Source organism: Geotrypetes seraphini, chromosome 1 (assembly GCF_902459505.1).
Source record: "Geotrypetes seraphini chromosome 1, aGeoSer1.1, whole genome shotgun sequence".
Taxonomy (NCBI): Eukaryota; Metazoa; Chordata; class Amphibia; order Gymnophiona; family Dermophiidae; genus Geotrypetes; species Geotrypetes seraphini.
Window position 1 is genome coordinate 125848025 of NC_047084.1, and position 27066 is coordinate 125875090.

Consider the following 27066-nt stretch of genomic DNA (forward strand, 5'->3'; position numbering starts at 1 on the left):
AATGCAACTTAGTGCAATTCACAAAAATGCCAGTTAACCCTCACCTATCCCTCCCTGTCCCTAGCATTCCAATAAATTTTAGTTCATGTATCATTTGTACGTCACTTTTATCAGAGCAGCTTAGTTATTTCTTTTCAGCATTGAACCGACGCATGAGTAGAGATGGAGTTACTTACTGTATCTGGATTGATGTGTGCGAAGGAAGGTACATTGAAAATTCCCTGGATGAGCTCTGGGGGAGAGCTTGTCCCCAGCCACAGAAATACATTCAGGCCATTGGCCAGTAAGAAGACACCTTCCTCTGACAGACGATCTTCTGAGCAACGCACTGTAGAGGGCATTGTGTCACTCTTTACATCCAGGAAGTGCTAGATAGAACAAATAAAAATGACTAGTGAGTGCATTTTGTAAGTCAGCAAATGAAATTAATACACTTCAGTAGTCAGGATTTTAATTTGCTTTCTAGATAATAATGCTCAAAGCTCCTCCACTCATTAAATAAAGCAGGGTTGACACTGCTCCAGAGATAGGAGCACAAGAAGGCTCATCTGGTCTGGCCAGTGTTATTGCTACCTTTCTCTTCATAGCTTAACCACCAAGACTCCTTTTCATGCATCCTTTGCTGTTCCAGTGAAGAAATATCTAACACCTTAATTGAATCTATTCCCTTTCAGCTTTGCAGCATGATCTCTAGCTGAGAGGAAATAAGGGAAAGACTGCACCACAAATGACACTGGGCAGACTTGATGGGCCGGACTTTTGCAAAAAGTGCCTCTTAAGCCTATTTTTATAAAGACTAAACATCATACAACACCTGATTCATTTCACTTTATCTTGTTAAAAAGAATTTTGGGCCATCAACCTAAAAACCCTTTTTTTTAACTTAAAAACAAGTGCTTCAAAAATGTAATCATCTGTCCTATAAAACATTAGTGAAAGTATTTAGGGGGGATTTAAAGATAAAAAAAAAAATTACTTTAACTGAGAAGCAAATTACCTCTTCAAATTTTCTCCAAATCCAGCAAAATAATTAATGTGCAGATATTTCAGTGTAAATATTTTTAAATTTATAGTTTAAATCATTACAACACAAGTCAAAACACGTGTACAAGAAAAACAGCAAGGATTTCCAGGTAAATCAAAACAATGATCATTTATTCTTATAGAGGAAATATTAAAGGAAAAACCCTTAACTTCCTCAGTTCAAAAAAGAGGAGTAGGTGAAAGATAAAGGAGATCTAGAAGAATTACAAAATAAATAAATAAAGGCTTAACTAAAGATACCCAACTCACTAAATTACAATTATGGTAGATGCTCGAATATAAGCCAAGCCATTCCTCCCTCCCTTGTATACCTTTAAAATCCTCGGTGGTCCAGCGGTGAAGCAGAGTAGGAGCAGCCTTCCCACTCTCCTGCTCCATGGAGAGCTGCTAGTGCTTGGCTGTCGCAAATTCTCTGTAAAAGGTATGCAGAGGAGGCATGAGGGAGGTAAAGGAAGGCAAAGTCAGATGGGAGAGGAGGCAGGAAGGAGGTAAAAGAAGGCAAAGTCAGATGGGAGAGGAGGCAGGAAGGAGGTAAAGGAAGGCAAAGTCATGGGAGAGGAGGCAGGAAGGAGGTAAAGGAAGGCAAAGTCATGGGAGAGGAGGCAGGAAGGAGGTAAAGGAAGGCAAAGTCAGATGGGAGAGGAGGCAGGAAGGAGGTAAAGGAAGGCAAAGTCAGATGGGAGAGGAGGCAGGAAGGAGGTAAAGGAAGGCAAAGTCAGATGGGAGAGGAGGCAGGAAGGAGGTAAAGGAAGGCAAAGTCAGATGGGAGAGGAGGCAGGAAGGAGGTAAAGGAAGGCAAAGTCAGATGAGAGAGCAGGCAGGAAGGATACCTCCTCTCCTGGACCACTGGGAATTTTAAAGGTGCCTGGGGGAGGCAAGAGGCTGGGTTGGCCAAGGCAGAAGGGCTCTTTCCTGTCCTGGCCCACCAGATCTTATGGAAGGTCCGGCAGAGGCCTGCAACAGGTCTAGGAGGGGACACTGACCCAAATGTAAGCCAAGTCCCCCATTTTTTGGCTCCAAAATCTTGGTAACTAACTTTGGGAACCTTTTACAAAGCTGCGGTAGTGAGTCCCAGCACAGCAAATGCGATGCAGCCCACAGGAACTAAAGGGGGGGGGGGGGGCATTGCATTTACCGTGTAGGAATCCCTACTGTGGTTTGAAAAAGGGGCCCTTTGTGATGTACTAATAGTCAACTTCTTTAGGTCCAAAAAGAATCTAAGATGTTCTGGAACAAATTCATAACACACTTGCATGGATATCTTAGTCCTGAAGAGGTACTGAGAGAGGATCTTCTAAGGGAACATAAACACTTACTATGGGCAGGAATTGTGGGTACAAAAACAGCTGTGTGTCAGCAACGCCCATAGACATGGCTATTTGCCGCTGGTAAGTTCTATCATCAGTTGAAATCTCAGTGCTGCTGACCAAAACATGGCTCTTCAACAAGGAATTTATGTAGACAGGCAGCACCTTCATGGAATCTGGGAGGATGAGCTGAAAGAGACAGAGGGGTTATAAATGCATTTAGCATACTCAAATTAGGATTATTGCAAATGTAGAGATTCGTAAGTCAGTAAACTACCGCTGCCGCCACACACACTTTATCCTGCATCTTACCTCCTCTCCTTCTGACCCTAGATCTGGCATTTGCTGCCATCCTCTCCTGAACACAGCCAAGCAACTCCCTCTCCTGGTGTACCTCAGCCCTGCAGGATTTCCTCTGCCCTTGCCAATGTCATTTCCTGTTTTCTTTCTACCAGGTCGCAGCAGAGGGAAACCTGCGGGATGAGCTTCACTGCCCCTGCCTGCAAGTGTGACGAGGTATACCAGGAAGGGGGTTTAGAGAGAGGGGGAAGTTTCTGGGCTGTGGGCCAATGAGCAGGGCAAATGCTCGATCCAGATGTGGGAGAGAGGGGAGAATGATGGCCAAAGCTGATTTGTCGTGGGTGGCCTGTGCCCACCCATAGCACCACTGATGTGTTTATATTAAAACAGCAGATTTAACAAACTTAACTGATGGGGTTTATTTCTCTTTGTATAAACTGTTTATTCACAAGAGCATTGAAAGACACGCATAACATAAGAATCACAATTTTCGGTACAAAACCAAATTCCAACACACAACATGAATCCCTAGAAACATTGAGAGTCCAGGCCTGTGGGTTTATTTCTCTTTTAGACATACATAGATGGATCAGAAACTCGTTGGCGGGTAGGAAATAGAGGGTAGGAGTGAAGGGCCACTACTCGGACTGGAGGAGGGTCACGAGTGGTGTTCCGCAGGGCTCGGTGCTCAGGCCACTTCTATTTAATATATTTATAAATGATCTAGAAACAGGGACGAAGCGAGAGATAATAAAATTTGCGGACAACAACAAACTATTCAGTGGAGCTCGGACTAAAGAGGACTGCGAAGAATTGCAAAGGGACTTGAACAAACTAGGGGAATGGGCGACGAGATGGCAGATGAAGTTCAACGTTGAGAATGTAAAGTATTACATGTGGGAAACAGAAACCCGAGGTACAACTCGTGGAGGAGTGTGTGGCGCAGTGGTTGGATCTACAGCCTCAGCACCCTGGGGTTGTGGGTTCAAACCCCGCGCTACTCCTTGTGACTCCTTGTGGCAAGTCACTCAGTCCTCCTTAGCCCCAGGTACATTAGCTAGATTGTGAGCCCACCGGGACAGAGAGGGAAAATGCTTGAGTACCTGATTGTAAAACCGCTTAGATAACCTTGATAGGCGGTATATAAAATCCTAATAAACTTGAAACTTGAACTATACGATGGGGGGGATGTTATTGAATGAGAGTACACAAGAAAGGGACTTGGGGGTAATGGTGGACATGACAATGAAGCTGACGGCACAGTGCGCAGCGGCCGCTAAAAGAGCGAATAGAATGCTAGGTATAATCAAGAAGGGTATTACAACCAGAACGAAAGAAGTTATCCTGTCATTGTACTGGGCGATGGTGCGTCCGCATCTGGAGTACTGCATCCAGTATTGGTTGCCGTATCTTAAGAAAGAAATAGCGTTACTCGAGAGGGTTCAGAGGAGAGCGACACGTCTGATAAAAGGGATGGAAAACCTTTCATACGCTGAGAGATTGGAGAAACTGGGTCTCTTTTCCCTAGAGAAGAGGAGACTTAGAGGGGATATGATAGAGACTTACAAGATCATGAAGGGCATAGAGAGAGTAGAGAGGGACAGATTCTTCAAACTTTCAAAATATAAAAGAACAAGAGGGTATTCAGAAAAGTTGAAAGGGGACAGATTCAAAACAAATACCAGGAAGTTCTTCTTTACCCAACATGTGGTGGACACCTGGAATGCGCTTCCAGAGGACGTAAAAGGGCAGGGAACGGTACTGGGGTTTAAGAAAGAATTGGACAATTTCCTATTGGAAAAAGGGATAGAGGGGTATAGATAGAGGATTACTGCACAGGTCCTGGACCTGTTGGGCGGCCGCGTGAGCGGACTGCTGGGCACAATGGACCTAAGGTCTGACCCAGCAGAGGCATTGCTTATGTTCTTGTGTCTCCTTTCTTTTTAGTTTTAACATTTTTTCATCTCATATTTCAAAAATATTTCTTCCAGTATACAACTATCACCCCATTCCCCTCCTCCCCTTCTTATCCAGGCTGTTATAGGGGAAAGCACCCTTCACGGATTCAAGAAAAGGTTAGATAAGTTCCTGCTGGACCAGAACATACGCCGGTATAGGTAGACTCAAATAGGGCACTGGTCTATGACCTAAGGGCCACCACGTGAGCGGACTGCTGGGCACAATGGACCACTGGTCTGACCCAGCAACGGCAAATCTTATGTTCTTATGCTCTTCACCACTGATGCCTTGACTTTGTCATCCCTAGCTATTCTTGACTCACTCCAATCAGGCTTTCACCCTTGCACTCTTCGGTAACTGCCCTTGCTAAAGTCTCCAATGACCTGTTCCTAGCCAGATCCAAAGGCCTCTACACTTATCATTATTTTTCTTGATCTATTTGCTGCTTTGGCCAATGTAGACCACTACTTTCTCCTTGACATCCTATCCTCACTTGGATTTCAGGGCTCTGTTCTTTCTTGGTTTTCTTCTTATCTTTCCTTTTTTTTATACTTTATTAAGCTATTTCCGAGTACAAAAATTTTAAAATCCAACTTCACAATAGACATATACATTATTATAATAATAACAATAGTCACATTCATTCCTAATATGATTATCTACATCTCTACAAAATCCAATCTCCCCTATGAACCCCCCAACCATCCAACTACCCCCCCCACAAGCCCAGGAGATGACATATCTTTCATAGATTCAAAGCATTACAATCTATTCCAATATAAAGATTCTTCCCACGTTTTATATGTAGACCATATTTTTTGAAATGTAGTTATCTGGTTTATTCTCATCGTAGTTAATTTAGACATATTGGCCCTGATTCTACAAAGTGCGTCCCGATTTTAGGCAGATGTAAGCGTCTTACAGCTGTCTAATCAGCCAATCGGGATGCACGCTTTTAAAAAAAAATGCTCCCCGGGCAGGCCGCCTATATATATATTTTTTAAAATCTTTATTCATTTTCAAATCAAACAACAAGTGCACAAAAATATATCATACAAGTAATTCCAATATAGCACCATAATATCTAACACATAAGATCTAATAGTGTAAAAAACAAAAAAAACCCACCCACTCACCCACCCACCCTTCATCACATTTTCAACTAAAATAGAGTGTACTATATTATATAACATATGATAACATATCTTATTAACTTACACTCCATATCCACCCTCCCCCTTGAGTGTGCTAAATAGATCTAAAAAAGAAAAGAAAAGAATTGATGTCTATTCATCACAATACTTTGCCAATGGCCCCCATATCTTTACAAAGTTATTATATGTCCCTTTTTGTATTGTTATTGCTCTTTCCATCTTAAAAATATGGCATAATGAATTCCAGCAGAATGTGTAATTAAGATTCTTGTAATTTTTCCAATTGTTGGTAATATGTTGAATGGTAACCCCTGTCATGACTAATAAAAGTTTATTATTATATGACGATATTTGACTATATTGAAGGCGCCTCTGGGAGCCTAGGGAGGCCCACAAGACCGTATAAGCTCACCTAAGCTCGAACCTAGGCAGCCCTACGCATCTCCCTAGTAGAGGAAGAGACGCTTACAATGCTGGCTTACATTGTAAGTAGACGCGGCCACTATACTTATTGCAGCAAGGGATCTCCCTGCTGCGATAAGTATAGCGGCTGCCTGCCCGATCGCCAGCAGGAGGGTGCCCAACCTCTCTTGCTGGAACGCCACACCCCCCGAAACTCCAGATGACCGGCAGGAGGGTGCCAAACCACTCCTGCTGGAAAGCAGCACCTCCCCCCCCCAAACTCCCGATCGCCGGCAGGAGGGTGCCCAACCCCTCCTGCCGGAAAGCCGCACCCCCACGCTTATGCCCCCCTGTGCTTCCACCCCCCTGATGATCCCCCTAACCTCCCCAACTAACCTTCCCCCTAACTAACCTCTAAATTGTTGGCCGGATGGATGGGTCTTGCTGCCGTCCAGCCGGCAGGCCCGCCTCATTGAAATGAGGCAGGCCCGCCCCTTCCCCACTAACCCTAAGGCCTGATTGGCCCAGGCACCTGGGCCAATCAAGCCTTAGGCTTAGTGGCGATGGGCGGACCCGCTATGCCTAAGTCCTGAGTGGTCTAGGCTTCTAGAGCCTGGGCCAATCAAGCCTTAGGCTTAGCGGGGATGGGCCTGGAAGGAGTGGGCCCACCTCATTTCGATGAGGCGGGCCTGCCGGCTTGACGGCAGCTAGACCTGTCCATCCGGCCAACAATTTAGAGGTTATTTGGGGGAGAGATTAGGGCAGTCATCGGGGGGGGTGGAAGCGCGGGGGGGCGTTAGCGTGGGGGATCTGGAGGGGGTGCGGCTTTCCACCAGGAGGGGTTGGGCACCCTCCTGCCGGCCATCGGACAGGTGGCCGCTATACTTATTGCGGCAGGGAGATCTCTTGCTGCGATAAGTGTAGCGGCCGCGTCTACTCTAACTTGGTTCTCTAACCGGCGTCTGTAACATGGACACCGGTTACAGAATCGGGGTTATTGTAGGCCCGATTCTGTATAGGATGCCCCTCCCGGGCATCCTATATAGAATCAGGGCCATTATATACAAAATTTAGCTTGGATTGTACTATCTTGATAGATGGTATATCTTTTTTTTTCCAGTTTGAAGCTAATACCATACGCACTGATGTCATAACTAGATCTAGCCATTTCCTATGATGTTTTACTATATCTAATGTAACCATATTCAAAAAACAACATTCTTTAGTTTTACACACCTGAAAGCCCCCATCCCCTCAGATATAAAGCTCATTACCTGTTCCCAATATATTTGTACCTTGGGACAATCCCACCAAATATAAATAAAGGATCCTTGAAATCCACACTTCCTCCAACACAGATCTGTACCTTTACCAAACATAGCTTTTAAGCATACTAGAGTATAGTACCATTGATATAACATTTTCTATCCATTTTCTATCATATCACTAGAGATAGATACACATAATAAAGAACCTAGATGCTTATTCCAAATATTTTGCTCATAGGTTTTGACAAATATCTCTTCCCAAGCTAGCTTATATCTTGAAGGTAACGTTATAGTTTGGATAATAGCATTATACAAGTGTGTAATGCTCCCTCTATTTGCTCCATATATAAATGCCTTCTCCAGTAATGTAGGTGATTGGGTTAATTCTTGTAGGACTCTTTTATGAAAAAAATCATTTATTTGTCTATAATGGAAAAGGTCACAACTTTCCAAACCATATTCTAATTTCAGACAGTCAAAAATAATTAGTTTTCCATCCTTTATCAATTGCCCTAAAGACCTTAAACCTTGTTTCTCCCAATAATAGAAAGCCTTATCTAATTTCCCAGGAGAGAAAAAAGGTGCATATCTTATAGCTAATTCATAAAAAAAATTTTGGGAGCCCATAAGTTTAATTCTTGTTTTAATCCATAATGCCAAAGTATGTTGTATAATAGGATTATTATTAGAGGTTAATTTTCTAAAGTTATCACTGGGTAACCATGGAATCACCCATACGAGAAATTCTTCTATTAAATTTTGTTCCAGAATTACCCAGCTCTTTTGAGATTCAAATTTCCAACTAATCAAAGAATGCAACTGAGCTGCCTGATAATATGATCGGAAATGTGGACCGCCATTCCACAAAATTTTTTCGGTTGATATAGCATATTACATGGAACTCTTGGATGTTTATTATTCCAAATATAAATAAAAAGTTTTTTCTCCAATCCTTTTTTTTTTTTTTTTCCTTATTATTTTTTATTTTCAAATTTTACATAAAGTGTACAAAATACTAAAATACAATTGATGAATACAGAATATCACTTTTATATCTAATACATCATGTTTCTAAATATATTTTTCCCCCTCTCCCTCCCCCCACCCTTCTATTACTTTTCATATATTATTTTTAAATTTCAAATTTTACATAAAGTGTTCAAAATATTAAAATACAATTGATAATACACAATATCATTTTTATATCTAATACATCATATTCTAAATATATTTTTATCCCCTCTCCCCCCCCCACCCTTCTATTACTTTTCATTCATATATTACATATTGTATAACATATTATAACATATTATGTAGAAATTATTTTCATTACCCCCCCTCTATGTGCGTCACAAAAAAGATATTTAAAAGAAGAAAAGAAGAAGAGAAATCCTACTATTTATTCATTGCAGTATTTTGTCAATGGCCCCCATATTTTTATAAATTTAGTATATGTCCCTCTTTGTATTGCTATTGTTCTTTCCATTTTAAATATATGACATATTGTATTCCACCAAAATGTATAATTTAGGTTATTATAATTCTTCCAATTATTAGTTATATGCTGAATGGCAACCCCTGTCATAATTAATAAAAGCTTGTTATTTTCTGGTGAAATTTGACTTTTTTTCCTCATCATCATTCCAAATAATACCGTATCATATGATATTGCTATATGATTTTCCATCAATTTATTAATTTGTGGCCAAATTGAATTCCAAAAAGTTTTAATGTAGGGACAATGATACAGTAAGTGATCTAATGTCCCTGGTTCCAGATTACAGTGCCAGCATTTATTGGACTTAGAACTGTCTAATTTTTGCAAATGTGTAGGGGTCCAAAAAGCTCTATGTAATAAAAAGAACCAAGTTTGTCTCATAGATGCTGACACTGTACATCTCATTCTCCAAGACCAAATTAGTTGCCATTGAGATGCATTAATTTGATGCTTAATCTCAATGCTCCAAATATCTCTTAGACCATTTTTTGGTTTTTTATTCAAATATCCAGATATTAATTTAAAAAAGGACATTGGTATTGATACTGGAATTGCAGAAAATAAATACAATAACTTGGGAAGAACAATCATTTTAATGGAATGAATTCTTCCTAGCCATGATATATTTAAATGTTTCCATCTATTCAAATCATACATGATCTTATTAAGTAAATCTGGATAATTGGCTGAATATAATTCAGATATCGTTCTGGTTATATTCACCCCCAGGTATCACAAATGATGTTTTGCCCATTTAAAGGGGAACTTTTCTTTTATATCTATTTTTTCCCTCTCCTTTAAGGTAAGGTCTAATATCTCAGATTTATCAACATTAATTTTAAATCCTGAAACTTGAGCAAATAAGTCTAGCACCTGCATAACTGCCAAAATAGAGTCCACAGGATTAGCCAAAGTAAAAAGAATGTCATCAGCAAATAATAATATTTTTTGTTCCACCTTACCACACTTTATACCATTTATTTCTGGATGCTGGCGAATTAGTTGAGCCAATGGTTCCATGGCTATAGCAAAGAGTATGGGAGTTAAGGCGCAACCTTGATGAGTCCCTCGTGCAAGTTGAAAACTTTCTGAGTATGTTCCATTTATTCTTAAACAAGCAAGGGGAGATAAATAAAGTGCTTGGACCCACATCATGAAGGTTCCCATAAAGACCATTTTTTTCTATTAATTTAAACAGATAGGGCCAATAGACCCTGTCAAAAGCCTGAATTAGGGCTGATTCCCCTGTATGTTGAACATTCCATAGTGAATGACATACTCTACAAACATTGCAACTGTACATTTTCCCTTTATAAATCCGACTTGATCATCTTTCACCAATTGTGGGACATATCGTTGCAATCTTTGTAAAAATTTTATAATCAACTCCGAGGAGTGATATCGGTCAATATGAACCACAATTTGTTGGATCTTTATCCGGTTTCAAAATTAATGTAATTCCCGCTAATCTCCATGAATATGGTAGGGGAGAATCCTTCTCTAGGCCATTAAAGAAAGCTACAAGAGGCTTAGCCAAATAGTTTTTAAATACTTTATAAAATTTGGTTATAAAGCCATCCAAGCCTGGTGATTTTCCTACTTTCATATCCTTAATAGCCCATAAACTAAACTAAACCTTAAGTTTATATACCGCATCATCTCCACGGATGTGGAGCTCGGCACGGTTTAAAAGAACTTAAAATATAGGAAGAGAAGGAAAAAAAAAAAGGTTTACATGAACTTATATATAGAAGAGAAGAGTAAGGGGGATAGAATTACATTTTAGTGAAAAGCCAGATTTTCAGTTGCTTGCGGAATAATTGACCTCCTCTTCAGAAATTGGCATAGACAATTGCTCAGACTCTCCTTGCGACAGGGACAGAATATTCAGCTTTTCAAAAAATTTGAATAAATTACCAATTGGTTCTTCATGTTCCATAGTGTGTAGTTTCTTATAATATTGTATAAAGGCATTTTGAATTTGATGGGAAGTTGTACACTGCATACCATGTTGATCAATTATTTTAGTAATATAATTTCTTAAAGCTTTCTTATGTAGTTTATGCGCTAACAATTTCCCAGTCTTTTTAGCTGATTCAAAATATTCTTGTTGTATTGATTGTAACTTTATACTAATATCTTCCAAATCCATCTCCTGTAAGTCTAATCTCAGTTGTTTAAGTTTCTCCAACAAATTTATATCTATACATTCTCTTATTACTTTTATTATTATCCTTCTTCTTTTTTCTTATACTCTGATTCTAGTTGATAAATCTGAGATAATAGACGTCTCCTTTTTTGCATACGTGTTTTATATTTAAAGGAGCCCTAAAGAGATAAGTTTTTCCCTTAATACTGCGTTCAGAGCTTCCCAGATACTTATCAGAGATGTAATCCCATCCTCATTACTCCTTAAATAACTTTGCAATTCTTCCCCAATCTGTTCTACATTTTGCGAGTTCAACAATAGAGAATCATCCAATTTACAATATTTAACTCCTTCTTTCTTTGGCAGAATTCAGATAGTAATATTTATAGGAGCATGATCCAACCATGTTCGGGTAGCAATATTTGATCCAGTTATTTGTGGGACTAATTCTTTACTCACAAGACAGAAATCTAGTCTAGAGAAAGTATCATGGGGTTCTGAATAAAATGTATATTCTTGGTCTAATGCATGTTGAAAATGCCAAATATCAATTAAGTCCCAGTTCTCCAGAAACTTTTTCAAATGCTTCCTATCCTTTTTATCTTATATCACAACATGAGAAGAGTTATCTCTTTCTGGGAAAAGGGTCCAATTAAAATCACCCCCAATTATGAGATTCCCTTCTAGATGAAGTTTCAATAAATCATTTAATTTATCGAAAAAAACTTTGTTGGTTGGAATTAGGAGCATATAAATTTAAAAGAATATATAATCTCCCTCCCATTTTCACCTTTAATAATATAAATCTGCCTTCCTTATCTCTAATAATCTTCTCAACCATAGGGCATGTTGAATTTGTCAACAATATTGCAACCTCATTAGATTTAGATTTAGTTCTATTAGAGGCAAAATAAATTTCAGAAATATTTTTATGAGAAAAAATTCACAACTTGGGAGCTGATGAGTTTCTTGAACAAAACCTATTGACATATGCATACATTCAGCTACAAACTCAAGTGTATGTACACAAACGCAAGGAGCCTTACAAATAAGATGGGTGAATTAGAAGCCATAGCACAAAAAGATAACGTTGACATCATAGGCATCACAGAAACATGGTGAACTGAGGAAAACATCTGGACACTGTGCTACCGGGATACAAACTATATCGCAGAGACAGAGTGGCTCAAAAAAGGTGGAGGCGTTGCCATATACATCAAAGAGGAAATTGAATCTGCTGGAGAGAACACGCCACAACTGACGGATAAGTTAGAGTCTCTATGGGTCAAAATTCCAGGAACAAATGGCCTGGAAACGAAGATCGGCATCTACTACCGACCCCCCCAGGGCAGTCCAAAGAAATTGATAGAGAAATGACAGATGAGATTAAACGCAACTGCAAGAGAGGCAACACAGTTATCATGGGTGACTTCAACTATCCGGGAATAGGACTGAACCTAGGCATCTCCGGCTGCATTAGAGAGACCAAGTTTTTGGATGCTGTAGGCGATTGCTTCCTAGAACAACTTGTCAAGGAAAATACTAGAGGAAATGCAATTCTGGACTTAATTTTAAATGGCCTGTGAGGACTAGCACAAGATGTAGAAGTTGAAGGGACGCTGGGAAGCAGTGATCACAATATGATCCGCTTTGATCTGGACGCAGGGGAGAAAACATCGGTCCCAAAACGACAGCCACGGCACTGAACTTCTGAAAAGGGAATTACGAAGGGATGAGACTCATGGTAGGAAAGAAGATTAATAAGAGGATAAGCACTGTAAAAACGCTAGAGCAAGCTTGGTCCCTTTTTAAGGACACAGTCACCGAGGCGCAAAATATATATATACCGCGTATCAACAAGGGATCCAAGAGGAAAAAAGAACAAAGAACCAGCGTGGCTCACTGTAGAGGTGAAGGAAGCGATCAGAGACAAGAAAACTTCATTTAAGGAATGGAAAAGGTCAAAAACGGATGAAAACTGGAACAAGCACAAACAACATCAACGCAGGTGCCATAAGGTGGTAAAAAGGGCCAAAAGAGACTACGAGGAAAAAATAGCCAAGGAGGTGAAGAACTTCAGGCCTTTCTTTCAATATATTAAGGGGGAAACGACCCGCAAAGGAAGTGGAGGGACCGTTGGATGACCATGGAATAAAGGGAGCACTAAAGGAGGACAAAGCAATCGCTGACAAACTGAACACATTTTTTGCATCTGTATTTACCGAAGAAGATGTACACAGCATAACCCATCAGGCTATATGCTGGAAACGAAGACGGAAAGCTGACAGGATTGACAGTCAATCTAAAGGAGGTATGTAGGCAGATTGATAGGCTTAAGAGCGATAAATCCCCTGGACCGGATGGCATCCATCCGAGGGTCATCAAGGAACTGAAAGGGACCATAGCTGAACTGCTTCAATTAATAGCCAATCTATCGATCAAATTGTGAAAGATTCTGAAGACTGGAAGGTAGCGAATGTTACACCTATCTTCAAGAAAGGTTCGAGGGGAGATCCGGGGAACTACAGACCGGTGAGTCTGACCTCTGTACCGGGAAAGATGGTAGAGTCACTGATAAAGGACAGCATCATTGATCACCTTGACAGAAACGGGCTGATGAGGACCAGTCAGCACGGTTTTAGCAAAGGCAGATCGTGTTTGACGAACTTGCTGCACTTCTTTGAGGGAGTAAACAGATAGACAAGGGCGATCCAGTCGACATTATATATCTGGATTTTCAGAAGGCTTTTGACAAGGTTCCGCATGAACGACTACTTCGGAAAATTGCAAGCCATGGAATTGAGGGTGAAATACTCACGTGGTTTAAAACCTGGCTGGAGCATAGGAAACAGAGAGTGGGGGTAAATAGACAATACTCAGACTGGAATAGCGTCACCAGTGGGGTGCCGCAGGGCTCGGTGCTTGGACCCGTGCTCTTTAACATCTTTATAATGATCTGGACATAGGTACGACGAGCGAGGTGATTAAATTTGCGGATACGACGAAGTTATTCAGAGTAGTAAAGACGCAGGGGGATTGCGAAGATCTGCAACGTGACATAATCAAGTTCGAGGAATGGGCATCGACATGGCAGATGAGGTTCAACGTGGATAAGTGTAAAGTGATGCATGTCGGTAACAAAAAATCTCATGCACGAATACAGGATGTCCGGGGCGATACTTGGAGAGGACCCTCCCAGGAAAGAGACTTGGGAGTTCTGATCGACAAGTCGATGAAGCCGTTCATACAATGTGCGGTCGGCAGCAAAAAAGGGCAAACAGAATGCTAGGAATGATAAGAAGGGGATCATGAACAGATCAGAGAAGGTTATCATGCCGCTGTACCGGGCCATGGTACGCCCTCACCTGGAGTACCTGCATCAGCACTGTCGCCGTACCTGAAGAAGGACATGGTACTACTCGAAAGGGTCCAGAGAAGAGCGACAAAGATGGTTAAGGGGCTGGAGGAGCTGCCGTACAGCGAAAGATTAGAGAAACTGGGCCTCTTCTCTCTTTAACAGAGGAGATTGAGAGGGAACATGATCGAAACATTCAACAGTACTGAAGGGGATAGACTTAGTAGATTAAGGACAGGTTGTTCACCCTCTCCAAGGTAGGGAGAATAAGAGCACTCTCTAAAGTTGAACATAAGGAAGTTCTTCTTCACCCAGAGAGTGGTAGCAAGACCTTACAGAGGCTGTTATAGGGGAAAACACCCTCCAAGGATTCAAGACAAAGTTAGACAAGTTTCTGTTGAACAAGACTTTGTGCCTGGTAGGGCTAGTCTCAGTTAGGGTGCTGGTCTTAGACCAGAGGGCCACGCATGAGCGGACTGCTGGGCATGATGGACCACTGGTCTGACTCCGCAGTGGAAATTCTTATGTTCTTATGTTTAAAGAAAAGCTGACGTTTCCTAGGAGAATTTAATCCACGAACATTTATTGAAACACAATTTTGAAGTTTAAAAGTCATATTTTTTCTTTTACGTAAAACCACGCTCCCATTCTTATCTCACTCATACCATCCCCCTCATTCAAACCCACCCATTCCACTCTTGTAATCTCCTGGGCTTCCCTCCCCCAATAACCTTAGCCCACCCTTCCCTAAAGACAGACCTTATTACCCAGTTCCAAAAAGTAGGAACAAGGTACAACTTCGAATAACACAGCAGAAATAAAATATCAGAATATCTCACCTCACTTCTTAATTATCCACCCGAACTCCCACCTAAATCCTACTTCAGCATAAGAATCATAAGAAGTGCCTCTGCTGGAATATAAGAAGTGCCTCTGCTAGGTCAGACCAGAGGTCCATCGTGCCAGCCATGTCCGCTCGCGCGGCGGCCCAACAGGGCCAGGACCTGGTGTAGTAGTCCTCTATCTATACCCCTCTATCCCCCTTTTCCTTCATAAAACTGTCCAATTCCTTCTTGAACCCTAATACTGTACTCTGTCCTTATCACGTCCTCTGAAAGCGCATTCCAGGTGTCCACCACCCGTTGGGTGAAGAAAAACTTCCTAGCATTGTTTTTGAATCTGTCCCCTTCCAACTTTTCTGAATGCCCTCTCGTTCTTGTGTTTTTGAAAGTTTGAGATATCTGTCCCTCTCTACTTTCTCTATGCCCTTCATGATCTGTAAGTCTCTATCATGTCCCCTCTAATTCTATTCTTCTCCAGGGAAAAGAGCCCCAGTTTTCTCCAGTCTCTCAGTGTATGAAAGGTTTTCCATACCCTTTATCAAACGTGTCGCTCTCCTCTGAACCCTCTCGAGTATCCTTCTTAAGGTACGGCGGACCAATACTGGATGCAGTACTCCAGATGTGGACGCACCATTGCTCGATACAACGGCAGGATAATCTTCTTTCATTCTGGTTGTAATACCCTTCTTGATTATACCTAGCATTCTATTCGCTCTCTTAAACGGCCATATCTCAGCATAACATTTATCAATCTTTTTAATTCGCCCATATCACCTTAAGATTGGCCTGTATAAGTATCTGTTGGGCTCTCCACTGCTGAAGTTACTCTTATGTTGCTTATTTTCTATCAGAAAGTAAATCCCCAAATGGCTAATGCCATTTATAGCCAATATTGTTTTGTTGTAGACATCTAGTAACTTCTCGGCAATGACGATGGTGTCTTAAAGTTGCTGAAGAAATATCCGCAACTAGTTTCACTTTTGCAATTGTTCCACATAATATGGCCACTTTTCGTGCTGCTTGTAGCACTCTCTCTTTCTGCGGAAATCGCAAGAAGCATACTATTATATATACCTCGGCTTCTCTCGCCTAATGAGGGCCCAAGGCCGAGGACTCGTTCGAATGAAAATGAAAGGCGGCTTGCGCCAGAAGTCGTATGAGGAGAGACTGGAAGCCTAGAGTTCTTCAACCACCGGTGCCAGTCCCACAGAAATTTCCTGCCGATCCACAGGACCGGCATATGCATCAGGCCCCAGACAGTACTCTTCAGCTGCCGGTCCATGGTACGATTGATGCAGTGTTGTCTTCGGGCTGACTCCCTCTTCCCCAGTGCTGCAGTGCACAAAGCCGTGGGCAGAGGCTCCTACGTGCATCCTGCGCCTGAACAGAAAACCTTCTCTCTGACGTCGCAACGTCAGAGTGAAGGCTTCCAGATGAGGCATAGGATGCTGCCCACGGCTTTGTGCACTGCAGCACTGAGGAAGAGGGAGCCAGCCCGAAGATAACACCGAGGGGGCAGGCCAGAAGGCAAGGCACAGCATGGAGGGAGGGAGACAACGGTAGGGGGAAATTGTTTTTATTTTTTTAATTTAGTTGATTGATTTATATCTGCCATCTGTTCAGGAAGAAATGTATTTGTTTCTTTTTCTCTGGGGTTGTACTGCCTGCAGAGTCTTGCATCTTAGGGTTTGTTTGTATATATTAGTACTTTTAGTTTTTGGTCCTGTATTTGCATTGAGTTATCTGTGTTCTGGTAGGAATAAATATTGAAAAGCATACAGTGTGCTTTGTGTAGTTCAATTTTGTGGTTAACCATTATGTGTTGTTAATACGATTATATTGTGTGTGTGTATATATATATAAATGAAAAATGAATGGAAAAAATGGTGTTACAATTAGTACTATTATGGGGGGGGCGGAGATTGGGTGGAGATGGGTGAGATCTGGCCCATGACTTAGCCCAGTGTTCTTCAACTGTCAGTCCGCAGACCGGTGCCGGTCCACGAAATAATTATTTTATTTCCACCGATCCATAGGTGTCAAAAGGTTGAAGAACACTGTCCTAGAGGAAAGGAGGGACAGGGGAGATATGATTCAGACGTTCAAATATTTCAAGGGTATTAACGTAGAACAAAATCTTTTCCAGAGAAAGGAAAATGGTAAAACCAGAGGACATAATTTGAGGTTGAGGGGTGGTAGATTCAAGAGTAACGTTAGGAAATTCTACTTTACGGAGATGGTGGTGGATGCCTGGAATGGGCTTCCGAGAGAGGTGGTGGAGATGAAAACAGTGACAGAGTTTAAAAAAGCGTGGGATAAACACAGAGGATCTAGAATCAGAAAATAATAGTAAATATTGAACTAAGGCCAGTACTGGGCAGACTTGCATGGTCTGTATCTATATATGGCCATTTGGGAGAAGATGGGCTGGGGCAGGCTTCAATGGCTGGGAGGGTGTAGATAGGCTGGAGTTGGTTTTGACAGAGATTTCGGCAGTTGGAACCCAAGCACAGTACTGGGTAGAGCTTTGGATTCTTGCCCAAAAATAGCTAAGAAGGAAATATTAAAAAAAAATTTACATTGAATCAAGTTGGGCAGACTGGATGGATCTTTATGGATTCGGGTCTTTATGGATATGGAAATAATCGGAGATATAGAAAATATCACCTTGCGAGGGGACACAGTATTGCTAGGTGACTTCAACATGCCTGATGTGGATTGGGTTACACTTACCTCTGCTTCCGGCAGCAGCAGGAGGCTATTAAACACTATGAAGGGAGCAAAACTCAGGCAACTGGTGTTGGAACCAACAAGGGATCAGGCAATACTGGACCTGATACTACCAATGGAGAAAGTGTCACAGAGGTCTCGGTGGGCGACACATTGGCCTCCAGTGACCACAACATGGTATGGTTCAATCTCAGGAAAGGTTTCACTAAATCTACCACACTGACCAAGGTCCTCAAATTCAAGGACACAAACTTCAAAGAAATGGGAGACTTCGTTCACCAGGCGCTACAAAGCCAAGCAGAAGCCGATAACGTGGAAGAAATGTGGTCGACTTTGAAAGCCACCATACAAGAAGCAACAAACCGCTATGTTAAATCAGTAAGTAAACGGCGAAGGAACAATAAGCCACAGTGGTTTACTGCGGAGATCTCAGACCTCATCAAGGAGAAGAAAAAAGCATTCATCTCTTACAAACAATCGGGGAAGCAGGACTCTAGAGCAGACTACCTGACCAAATCAAAAGCTGTCAAAACAGCAGTCAGGGAGGCTAAATTCCACATGGAGGAGTCTCTGGCAAAGAACATCCAGAAGGGAGATAAATCCTTCTTCAGGTAATATCAGTGACAGAAGAAAAAAACTCAGGCAGGATTGTACATCTTAGGAATCCAGACGGAGACTATGTGGAAAAGGATTCGGAAAAAGCCCAACTATTAAATTAATACTTCTGCTCAGTCTTCACCGAGAAGCGCCAGGGCTTGGCCCTCAGCTACAGACAAGGGTTGGCTCAGTTGACCCGTTTAGTAACTTTGAGTTTGCGCCCAGCAGTGTCTATGGTGAGCTGTCAAAGCTCAAGGTTAACAAAGCAATGGGGCCGGACAACCTGCACTCCAGAGTGCTTAGGGAGCTGAGTGATGTCTTGGAAGAGCCACTGTCCACGCTCTTCAACCTCTCCCTTAGTACAGGCAGCGTCCCGTTGGACTGGAGGAGGCTAACGTCATTCACTCCACAAGAAAGGCTCAAAGATGGAGACAGCAAACTACAGACCAGTGAGTCTAACATCGCTAGTGAGCAAACTCATGGAAACTCTAATCAACACCAATTGGATAAGATCCTGGATGAGGGAATCTACGGGATCCCCGACTACATGGATTTACTAAGGGGAGATCATGCCAATCCACCTGATCAGCTTCTTTGATTTGGGTGACGGGGAAGCTGGATATTGGGGAGTCCCTGGACACTCGTGTACCTGGATTTTAGCAATGCATTCGATAGCGTACCACACCGCAGGTTGTTGAGCAAGATGAGTTCTATAGGATTAGGTGACACTTGACGAAATGGGTTGGGACTGGCTGGAGGTAGGCTTCAAGGGTGGTGGTGAACGCACCCCTCCAAAATGACGGAGGTGATCAGTGGAGTGCCACAGGGCTCAGTCTTGGGCCCAATCCTATTCAACATCTTTATAAGGGACTTGGCAGAAGGGCTTCAAGGTAAAATAACATTATTCGCCGATGACGCCAAACTAAGTAATGTAGTGGGCAAATGCACAACAGACGAAGATTCAATGCCTGACAACATGATGCACGACCTACTCCTTCTGGAGCGCTGGTCTAGGACATGGCAACTCAACTTCAATGCCAAAAATGCAAAGTTATGCACCTGGGCAGCCAAAATCCATGCAAGTCTTATACCCTTAATGGCGAGATCCTAGCAAAAACGGTTGCAGAATGAGACTTGGGGGTAATCGTCAGTGAGGACATGAAGTCTGCCAATCAAGTGGAGCAGGCTTCGTCCAAGGCAAGACAAATCATGGGTTGCAAACGAAGGGGTTTCGTCAGCCGTAAGGCGGAAGTCATTATGCCATTGTATAGATCCATGGTGAGGCCCCACCTTGAATACTGTGTGCAATTCTGGAGGCCGCATTATCGCAAGGATGTGCTGAGACTGGAGTCGGTGTAGAGAATGGCCACCTGGATGGTCTCGGGACTCAAGGATCTTCCATACGAAGAACGGCTTGACAAATTACAGCTATACTCGCTCGAGGAGCGCAGAGAGAGGGGGGACATGATCGAGACGTTCAAGTATCTTACGGGCCGCATCGAGGCGGAGGAAGATATCTTCTTTTTCAAGGGTCCCACGACAACAAGAGGGCATCTGTGGAAAATTAGGGGCGGGAAACTACGAGGTGACACCAGGAAATTCTTTTTCACTGAAAGAGTGGTTGATCCCTGGAATAGTCTTCCACTACAGGTGATTGAGGCCAGCAGCGTGCCTGATTTTAAGGCCAAATGGGATCGGCACATGGGATCTATTCACAGGGCAAAGGTAGGGGAGGGACACTAGGTTGGGCAGACTAGATGGGCCGTGGCCCTTATCTGCCGTCTATTTCTATGTTTCTATGTTTTATCTGCCGTCATCTACTATGCTACTATGTATATTATACAGAATACGGCTGTGCATTTAATTTTTAATTTGTGACTGACTATGTGTGCCTTGCTATCAAAGACTGAGGCCAGGGTAATATTCAAATTTGGTTGAATCTTATACAAAGTCCTACATGTCCTGGCCCTAACTATCTTGCTGATCAGTTCCAGTTTGCTAATCCCAGTCACTCTATGAATACTCCTACCTTTTTTGCTTTCCCTTCTATGAAGAGTCGCTTATGTAAATGATGGAAGGTAAAGATCTGAATGGTCCATCCAGTCTGTGCAAACATACACTCTGTAATTTAATTGTGCATCTACAGGCTGCACAGTGGGAACCCAATATTTAGTCTTTAGTATTGACTTCAATGCATTTTAGAAAACTGTTCAAAACCCACTTGTATACTAGATTTTTCTCTGCTTATGTTTTGTTAGTCACTGATTATGTGCAATTTATCTTTTCATTTGTTAACGGCATTCAAAAAATATGTTTGTTACTAAATACAGAAAATGCGAATGCCCCAGTAAGTTGTGGCAGGTAATCCTACAACACCATCAACTCAGGACTCCAGAATCTACGGCTGCTGCCACTCACCTGGCTTACCGCTGATGGACTTGCACACTTCTTCCTGTAACAGGCCAAAATGTGGGCAGACTGATTAACCAGCACGTCTCGGACAGTCTTCAGTGGCTGATTCAGCACTGCTTTATAAGCTAGATTTCCAAAACAATTAAAAAAGAAAGCAGCAATCAAGTTGTGATCTGTACTTTACAAAAACAGGCTTTACAATTAAATTCTATAAAAAATAGCCATTAACATTGTACCTGATCTGTTTCAAATAACTTACCCCCCTTTTTTTTTTTTTTTTTTACAAAGGGACGGTAGTGGCTATTGCACAGAAAACACTCCAACGCCCATTAAATCCCTTTAGGCGTCAGAGGACTACCACAGCAGCAGCTGCTACCACGACTTTGTAAAAAGAGCCCTTAATTCCTAAACTCTGAAAGTATATCCAGCAATTCATCTTTCCTGTCAACATGTATAGCCTGGACAAAGTGTCTGCTTTGTAATAAGAACTGAGCCCCACTGCCAGGCAAAGGAACATGTTATTTTCAAAGAAGCAACTAAGTATTAAAGTGAAAATAAATGGGATGTCACAGGATGCGATGGTTGCAGTGAAATTCTTATAAAGAACTGATGATTGAGCGCCATTCCCCTCCATTTGAGGTCCTCTCGTACCTAGAAGTAGAAATGGCAGCCGAATGGGAGTGAATACAGAGTAGCACAGCAGTCCCCGAGCACATTCAAAATGACAGTGGCTCCAGAATTGGGGAACCATGTGAGGCCTATTTCAGAAAGAGATAGAAAAATGGCAAGCAGAGGCAGTCGGTCACCAGCAGTTTTGCAGACATGCTAGCCAACTTCAGAGATAACATACTCCCCATTAAATTGGATATTAAACAGGCGGTATTGGAAATAAAGCTGGAGTTGCAGGAGGTTGCACGCCACCAGGATGAATTGGAGACCTGAGTAGATGAGATGGCAAAAGAGCTGGCGGATGTACATTTAGTGCATGCAAACCTCCAGACAAATGACACAGAAATCTGGAGAAGCTGGAGCATCTCGAAAAATAGAACCTGGCTCTAGAGAATGGACACGGGGAAAAAATCTGTCCCCCGCACCGCCATTCCCTTCACCGCCCCGTCACCGTCACCCACCATCCCCTTCACCACCTCGTCACCAGTCCCGCCAGCTCCATATAAGCCTCAGTACTGCGAAAACACCATGAAGACAGAAGAGAGTCCTGCCACTACTACTACTGCACTGAGAAGCTGTTTCAGTGCCTCTGCCCTGTAGTAAAAACAGAACATAAAATAAATCAATTGACTTGTCCTCCCTTGCATGACGTGTCCCCCATGTTCACCTATAGCTCAAATCAGGTCAACTATGCACACTAAAAAATGCCCACCTGAGCACATAATCATACAGATGCTGCAGTACAATGAGCAACAGGAGGATCTGGAACGTGAGCGCAGGCAGGCAGTGATACAAAACAGCAGACACCCGACCGATTGCAGCGTTCCGCCATCTCCCTCCCTCCACCTCACCTTAGATGTAGTATATGCCAGCTTTCTTTTTTCGCCCAGCCGCACGCGCGGCTGCTCATTTGTTCAATTATTCTCCTCTGACACAACCGGAAACAGGAAGTTGCAGGAGAGGAGAAGATTGATCAACTTGAGCAGCCACGCGTGCACGGCTTTTTGAACGTGTGCGGCCTGGGCGAAAAAAGAAAGCCGTCATACTCTACATCAGTGTTTTTCAACTTTTTTACATCCATGGACCGGCCAGAAATAAAAGAATTATTTTTGTGGACCGGCAAACTATTAGGACTAAAATTTAAAAACCCGTTTCCATCCCATCTCCGCGAGCTCAGTCACCTCAGTAACTATAGAAAAATAGACAAATATAGTGCAAATATAGACAGCAGATATAAATTCTCAAAACTGACACGTTTTGATCACTAAATTGAAAATAAAAATCATTTTTCCTACCTTTGCTGTCTGGTGATTGATTTCATGAGTCTCTGGTTGCGTTTCCTTCTGTCTGTGTATCCTTTCTTTCATTTCTTTCTTTCTGCACTCAGGCCCAAGAATTGTCCCTTTCTATTTCTCTCCCTCTTTCCTTCCCATGTCCTTAGTGCCCCTTCCTCTCTTAGTGCCCCAGTGCTTCCTTCCATGTCCTTAGTGCCTCTTCCTGTCTTTAGTGCCCCCCAGTGCCTCCTTCCATGTCCTTAGTGCCCCTTCCTGTCTTTAGTACCCCCAGTGCCTCCTTCCCATGTCCTTAGTGGCCCCTTCCTGTCTTTTAGTGCCTCCAGTGCCTCCTTTCCCATGTCTTTAGTGCCCCCAGTGCCTCCTTCCCATGTCTTTAGTGCTCCCAGTGCCCTCCTTCCCATATCCTTAGTGCCCTTCCTGTCTTTAGTGCCCCCAGTGCATCCTTCCCATGTCTTTAGTGCCCCTAGTGCCTCCTTCCTATGTCCCTCTCACTGCCTTCCACACTTTGTCCCACCCCCACCCCCGAAGCCTACCTGCATGCCTGCGTGTCTACCTCTCTCCCTCCCTCCCTAGCCATAGCCAGCCTGCTGCCTCCCTGTCGCTCAAAAAAAAAAAAAGCCTCCCTCCTTCCTTTCCCCTGCTCTTATCGCCATGCTGCAGCTGCTAAAGCCGACAGGAAGTCTTTCCGACGTCAATTCTGAAGTTGTAGAGGACGTTCTGGGCCAGCCAGGCAGCGATTTCCTGTTGGCTTTAGCAACTGCAGCAGGGCGGTAAGAGCAGGGGAAAAGGAGGGAGGCTTTTTTTTTTGCGCCTGTCCCTTAATCTTGCCGGCCCTGCGCGGACTGGCAGAAATTTCCTGCGGACCCGGCGGTTGAAGAACAGTGCTCTACATCTAAGGTGAGATGGAGGGAGGGAGATGGTGGAACGTTGCGATTGGGCGGGTGGGGATCACGCAATCCTTGATTGCCTCACTGCAGAGATAAGTCCATTCACCACTACATGGGGTGGTGAATGGCCTTGTCCCTGTCCCCACAAAGGCCACTATTTTTTCTTCCCCGTTTCGGCAGGTTACCCGCAGCTATTCGTGGCTAGCCGCAGGTAACAACCACCGTGTCATTCTCTACCTGGCACTGTAATATAAATTAAAACTAAACTAAAACTTAGTTTTATAGACTGAGTCATCAACCAAGAGGAGCTCGACTCGGTTAACAATAATGTAATACATAATATATAAACTTGACAAGGAAAAGAAAACTGAAATAGTTTCCAAAATGTTTAGCAAACAAAAAAGTTATCAGAACTTTCCAGAATAAAGCAAAAGAGCCTAAACTTCTTAATGTAAGCGGTAAAGCATTCCAGAATTCGGTTAATTTAAATGCAAAAGAATGACTAAATTTCTTAAAGGTTTGGAAATGTAAGTTTTAATTTTTGAGAACTTCTGGCAAGATGAGATCTATAAATATTCCAGTCTAAAGAATCAAAGTAGCAAAAATGCAGATCTTAAAAGCAATACAAATGCACTTAAATTGAATTCAGAGATACACTGGAAGCCAATGTAATTCCTTGAGTAGAGAGGAATTAAGTGATTGAATTTACTCTTACCGAAAATAAGTTTAGCTGCAAGACGAGCAAAACATTTGCAAAATTGGCGCCTGGGAAACCAAGCTTGCCTCAATTTGCGAGCGGCACCCCCCCCCCCCCCCCCCGCGATCCGGCACCCACACCCCACGATCCGGCATTCCCCCGCTTGCGTCGCAACCCTCCCCCCCCCCCCCCCCCGCTGCGGTCTGAAATCCTCAGACCCACCCGAAACATGCTGCTTACCCCCATCTGGCCACCGGCACCAACGCACAGGACATGCTGGTGCCGGTGCCCCGAAAATCTGCGTCCTCTTCTTTGCTGGGCCTTGAGCATCTGTGTATGCTCAAGGCCTGCGAGTTCATGCTGTCTCTGATGAGGACTCAGAGGATGGCCTTCTCAGAGATCCTGCCAGTACCGAGGGCAGAAGCGAAGAGGCAGACGGAACTACAATCAATAAATGCGTGGATGAGGAGATGGTGTGAGGAAGAGGGATTTCTCTTCGTGAGGAATTGGGCAACATTCTGGGGCAAGAACAAGCGCTTCAAGAAAGATGGTCTACACCTGAGCATGGCGGGAACTAGGCAACTAGCAAATAACATCAGAAGAGCAATAGAGCAAGCTTTAAACTAAGTAGAAGGGGAAAGCCAACAGTCGACCTGGTATCGACGGTTCGGGAGACAGTATCCAGTGAAGGTACTGAGGGGAGAAAAAAAATGCTGGGAAGACACATATGGCAAACAACAGGATCTGGAAAAACAAGGGAGACAGATGAAGCGAGAGGAGGACAGGAAGAACGTACTACAAGGGGGAGTCAAAATGGAACTGGACGATGGGAAGGAACAAGAGGAGGACAATAGGAGCACACCACAAGAAGGCAATAGGAAAGTACCACAAGGGGAAGACAAAAGAGACAATAATCAGGAGTTGGCAGGTCAGGAAAGGGACAGTAAGACGAATGAAATGCAAGGGAGAATAGCGAGGAAGGGAAATTATCAGGACTTGAACTGCATGTACACTAAATCGAGGAGCCTAAAGAACAAAACGGGGGAATTAGAAGTCTTGGCCAAAAATGAGAGCCTAGACATCATAGGGATCACGGAAACATGGTGGAACAAGGAAAACAAATGGGATATAGTACTCCCAGGGTACAAACTCTACCGAAAAGACAGGACATATCAGAAAGGAGGAGGAATAGCACTATACATAAAGGACACCATTCACTCGACCAGTATGGATGCAGCAGCAACGAATGACCAATTGGAATCATTGTGGGTTAAAATACCAGGAAGAAAACGGATCCGAGATAAAGATGGGAGTGTACTACCATCCACCTGGGCAAACTGAAGCAGATGATACAGAAATGGTAGCCGAGCTGAGGCGGGAATGCAAAAACGCTAACACCATAGTTATGGGAGATTTCAACTATCCCAGGATAGACTGGTGTCTTGGAAATTCAAAATGTACAAAGGAAACGGAGTTCCTGGAGGCCATTCAGAACTGCTTCATGGAACAACTTGTCAAGGAACCAACGAGAGGGTCAGCGATTCTGGATCTGATCCTCAACTGGTTGAAGGGACCTGCAAAAGGAGTGGAAGTATTGGGACCGTTAGGGAACAGTGACCACAATGTGATTCAGTTCAAAATGGAAGTAGAATTACCAAAGGGAAAGAGAACCAAGGCAACAACGTTTAACTTCAAGAAAGGGAACTATGATGCCATGAGACAAATGGTGAGAAAGAAGCTCAGAAACAGCTCCAAGAAAGCTCAGAATGTGGAGCAAGCCTGGTCCTTATTCAAAGACACGGTAAATGAGGCGTAAAACCTGTATATACCCAGATTTAGGAAAGGATGAAAAAAGAATCAAACAAAAGACCCGGCATGGATAACCAAGGAAGTTAAGAAAGTGATAGGATACAAGAAAAAATCGTTTCGAAAGTGGAAAAAGGACAAAGCCGAAGAAAATTGGAAAGAGCACAGGAAGCATCAAAAAGAAGGTCACCGAGTGGTCAGAAAAGCCAAGAAAGAATACGAAGAGAGACTAGCCAAGGAAACACGAAATTTTAACCATTCTTCCGATATGTGAAAGGAAAGCAGCCGGCGAGGGAGGAGGTGGGACCTCTGGACGAGGGGGGACTAGGAAGGGAGTGGTGAAGGAGGAAAAAGAGGTGGCTGAATAGACTAAACATGTTCTTCTCGTCAGTCCTTTACAAAAGAAGACACATCCAAGGTGCCGGAACCAGAAATAATCTTCAAGGGGGGTCAAGAAGGAAAATTATCATGCATGGAGGTAAGCCTCGAAGATGTACTCAGGCAGATAGATTAAAAACTGACAAATCTCCGGGCCCAGACGGAATCCACCCAAGAATACTGAAAGAGCTCAGAGACGAAACAGCAGAGTTACTGTGGCATATTTGCAACCTGTCCTTGACAACAGGGGTAAATCCCGGAGGACTGGAGGATAGCGAATGTTACACCTATCTTCAAAAAAGGGAACGAGAGGCGAC

The 27066-nt window shown here is 43.0% G+C and overlaps 1 protein-coding gene across 2 annotated transcripts in view; it reads right to left on the reverse strand.

Moving 5' to 3' along the window:
• SEC24D (SEC24 homolog D, COPII coat complex component) overlaps positions 1 to 27066 on the reverse strand; it is a 255374-nt gene that overhangs the window by 29059 nt on the left and 199249 nt on the right. For both annotated transcript variants that reach the window (XM_033938041.1, XM_033938046.1), the window contains exons 19-21: positions 21024 to 21142; positions 2361 to 2540; positions 177 to 368 (exon numbers count right to left, since the gene is read on the reverse strand). In XM_033938041.1, the coding sequence (XP_033793932.1) occupies positions 177 to 368; positions 2361 to 2540; positions 21024 to 21142 (491 nt within the window). The remainder of the gene's footprint in view (positions 1 to 176; positions 369 to 2360; positions 2541 to 21023; positions 21143 to 27066) is intronic.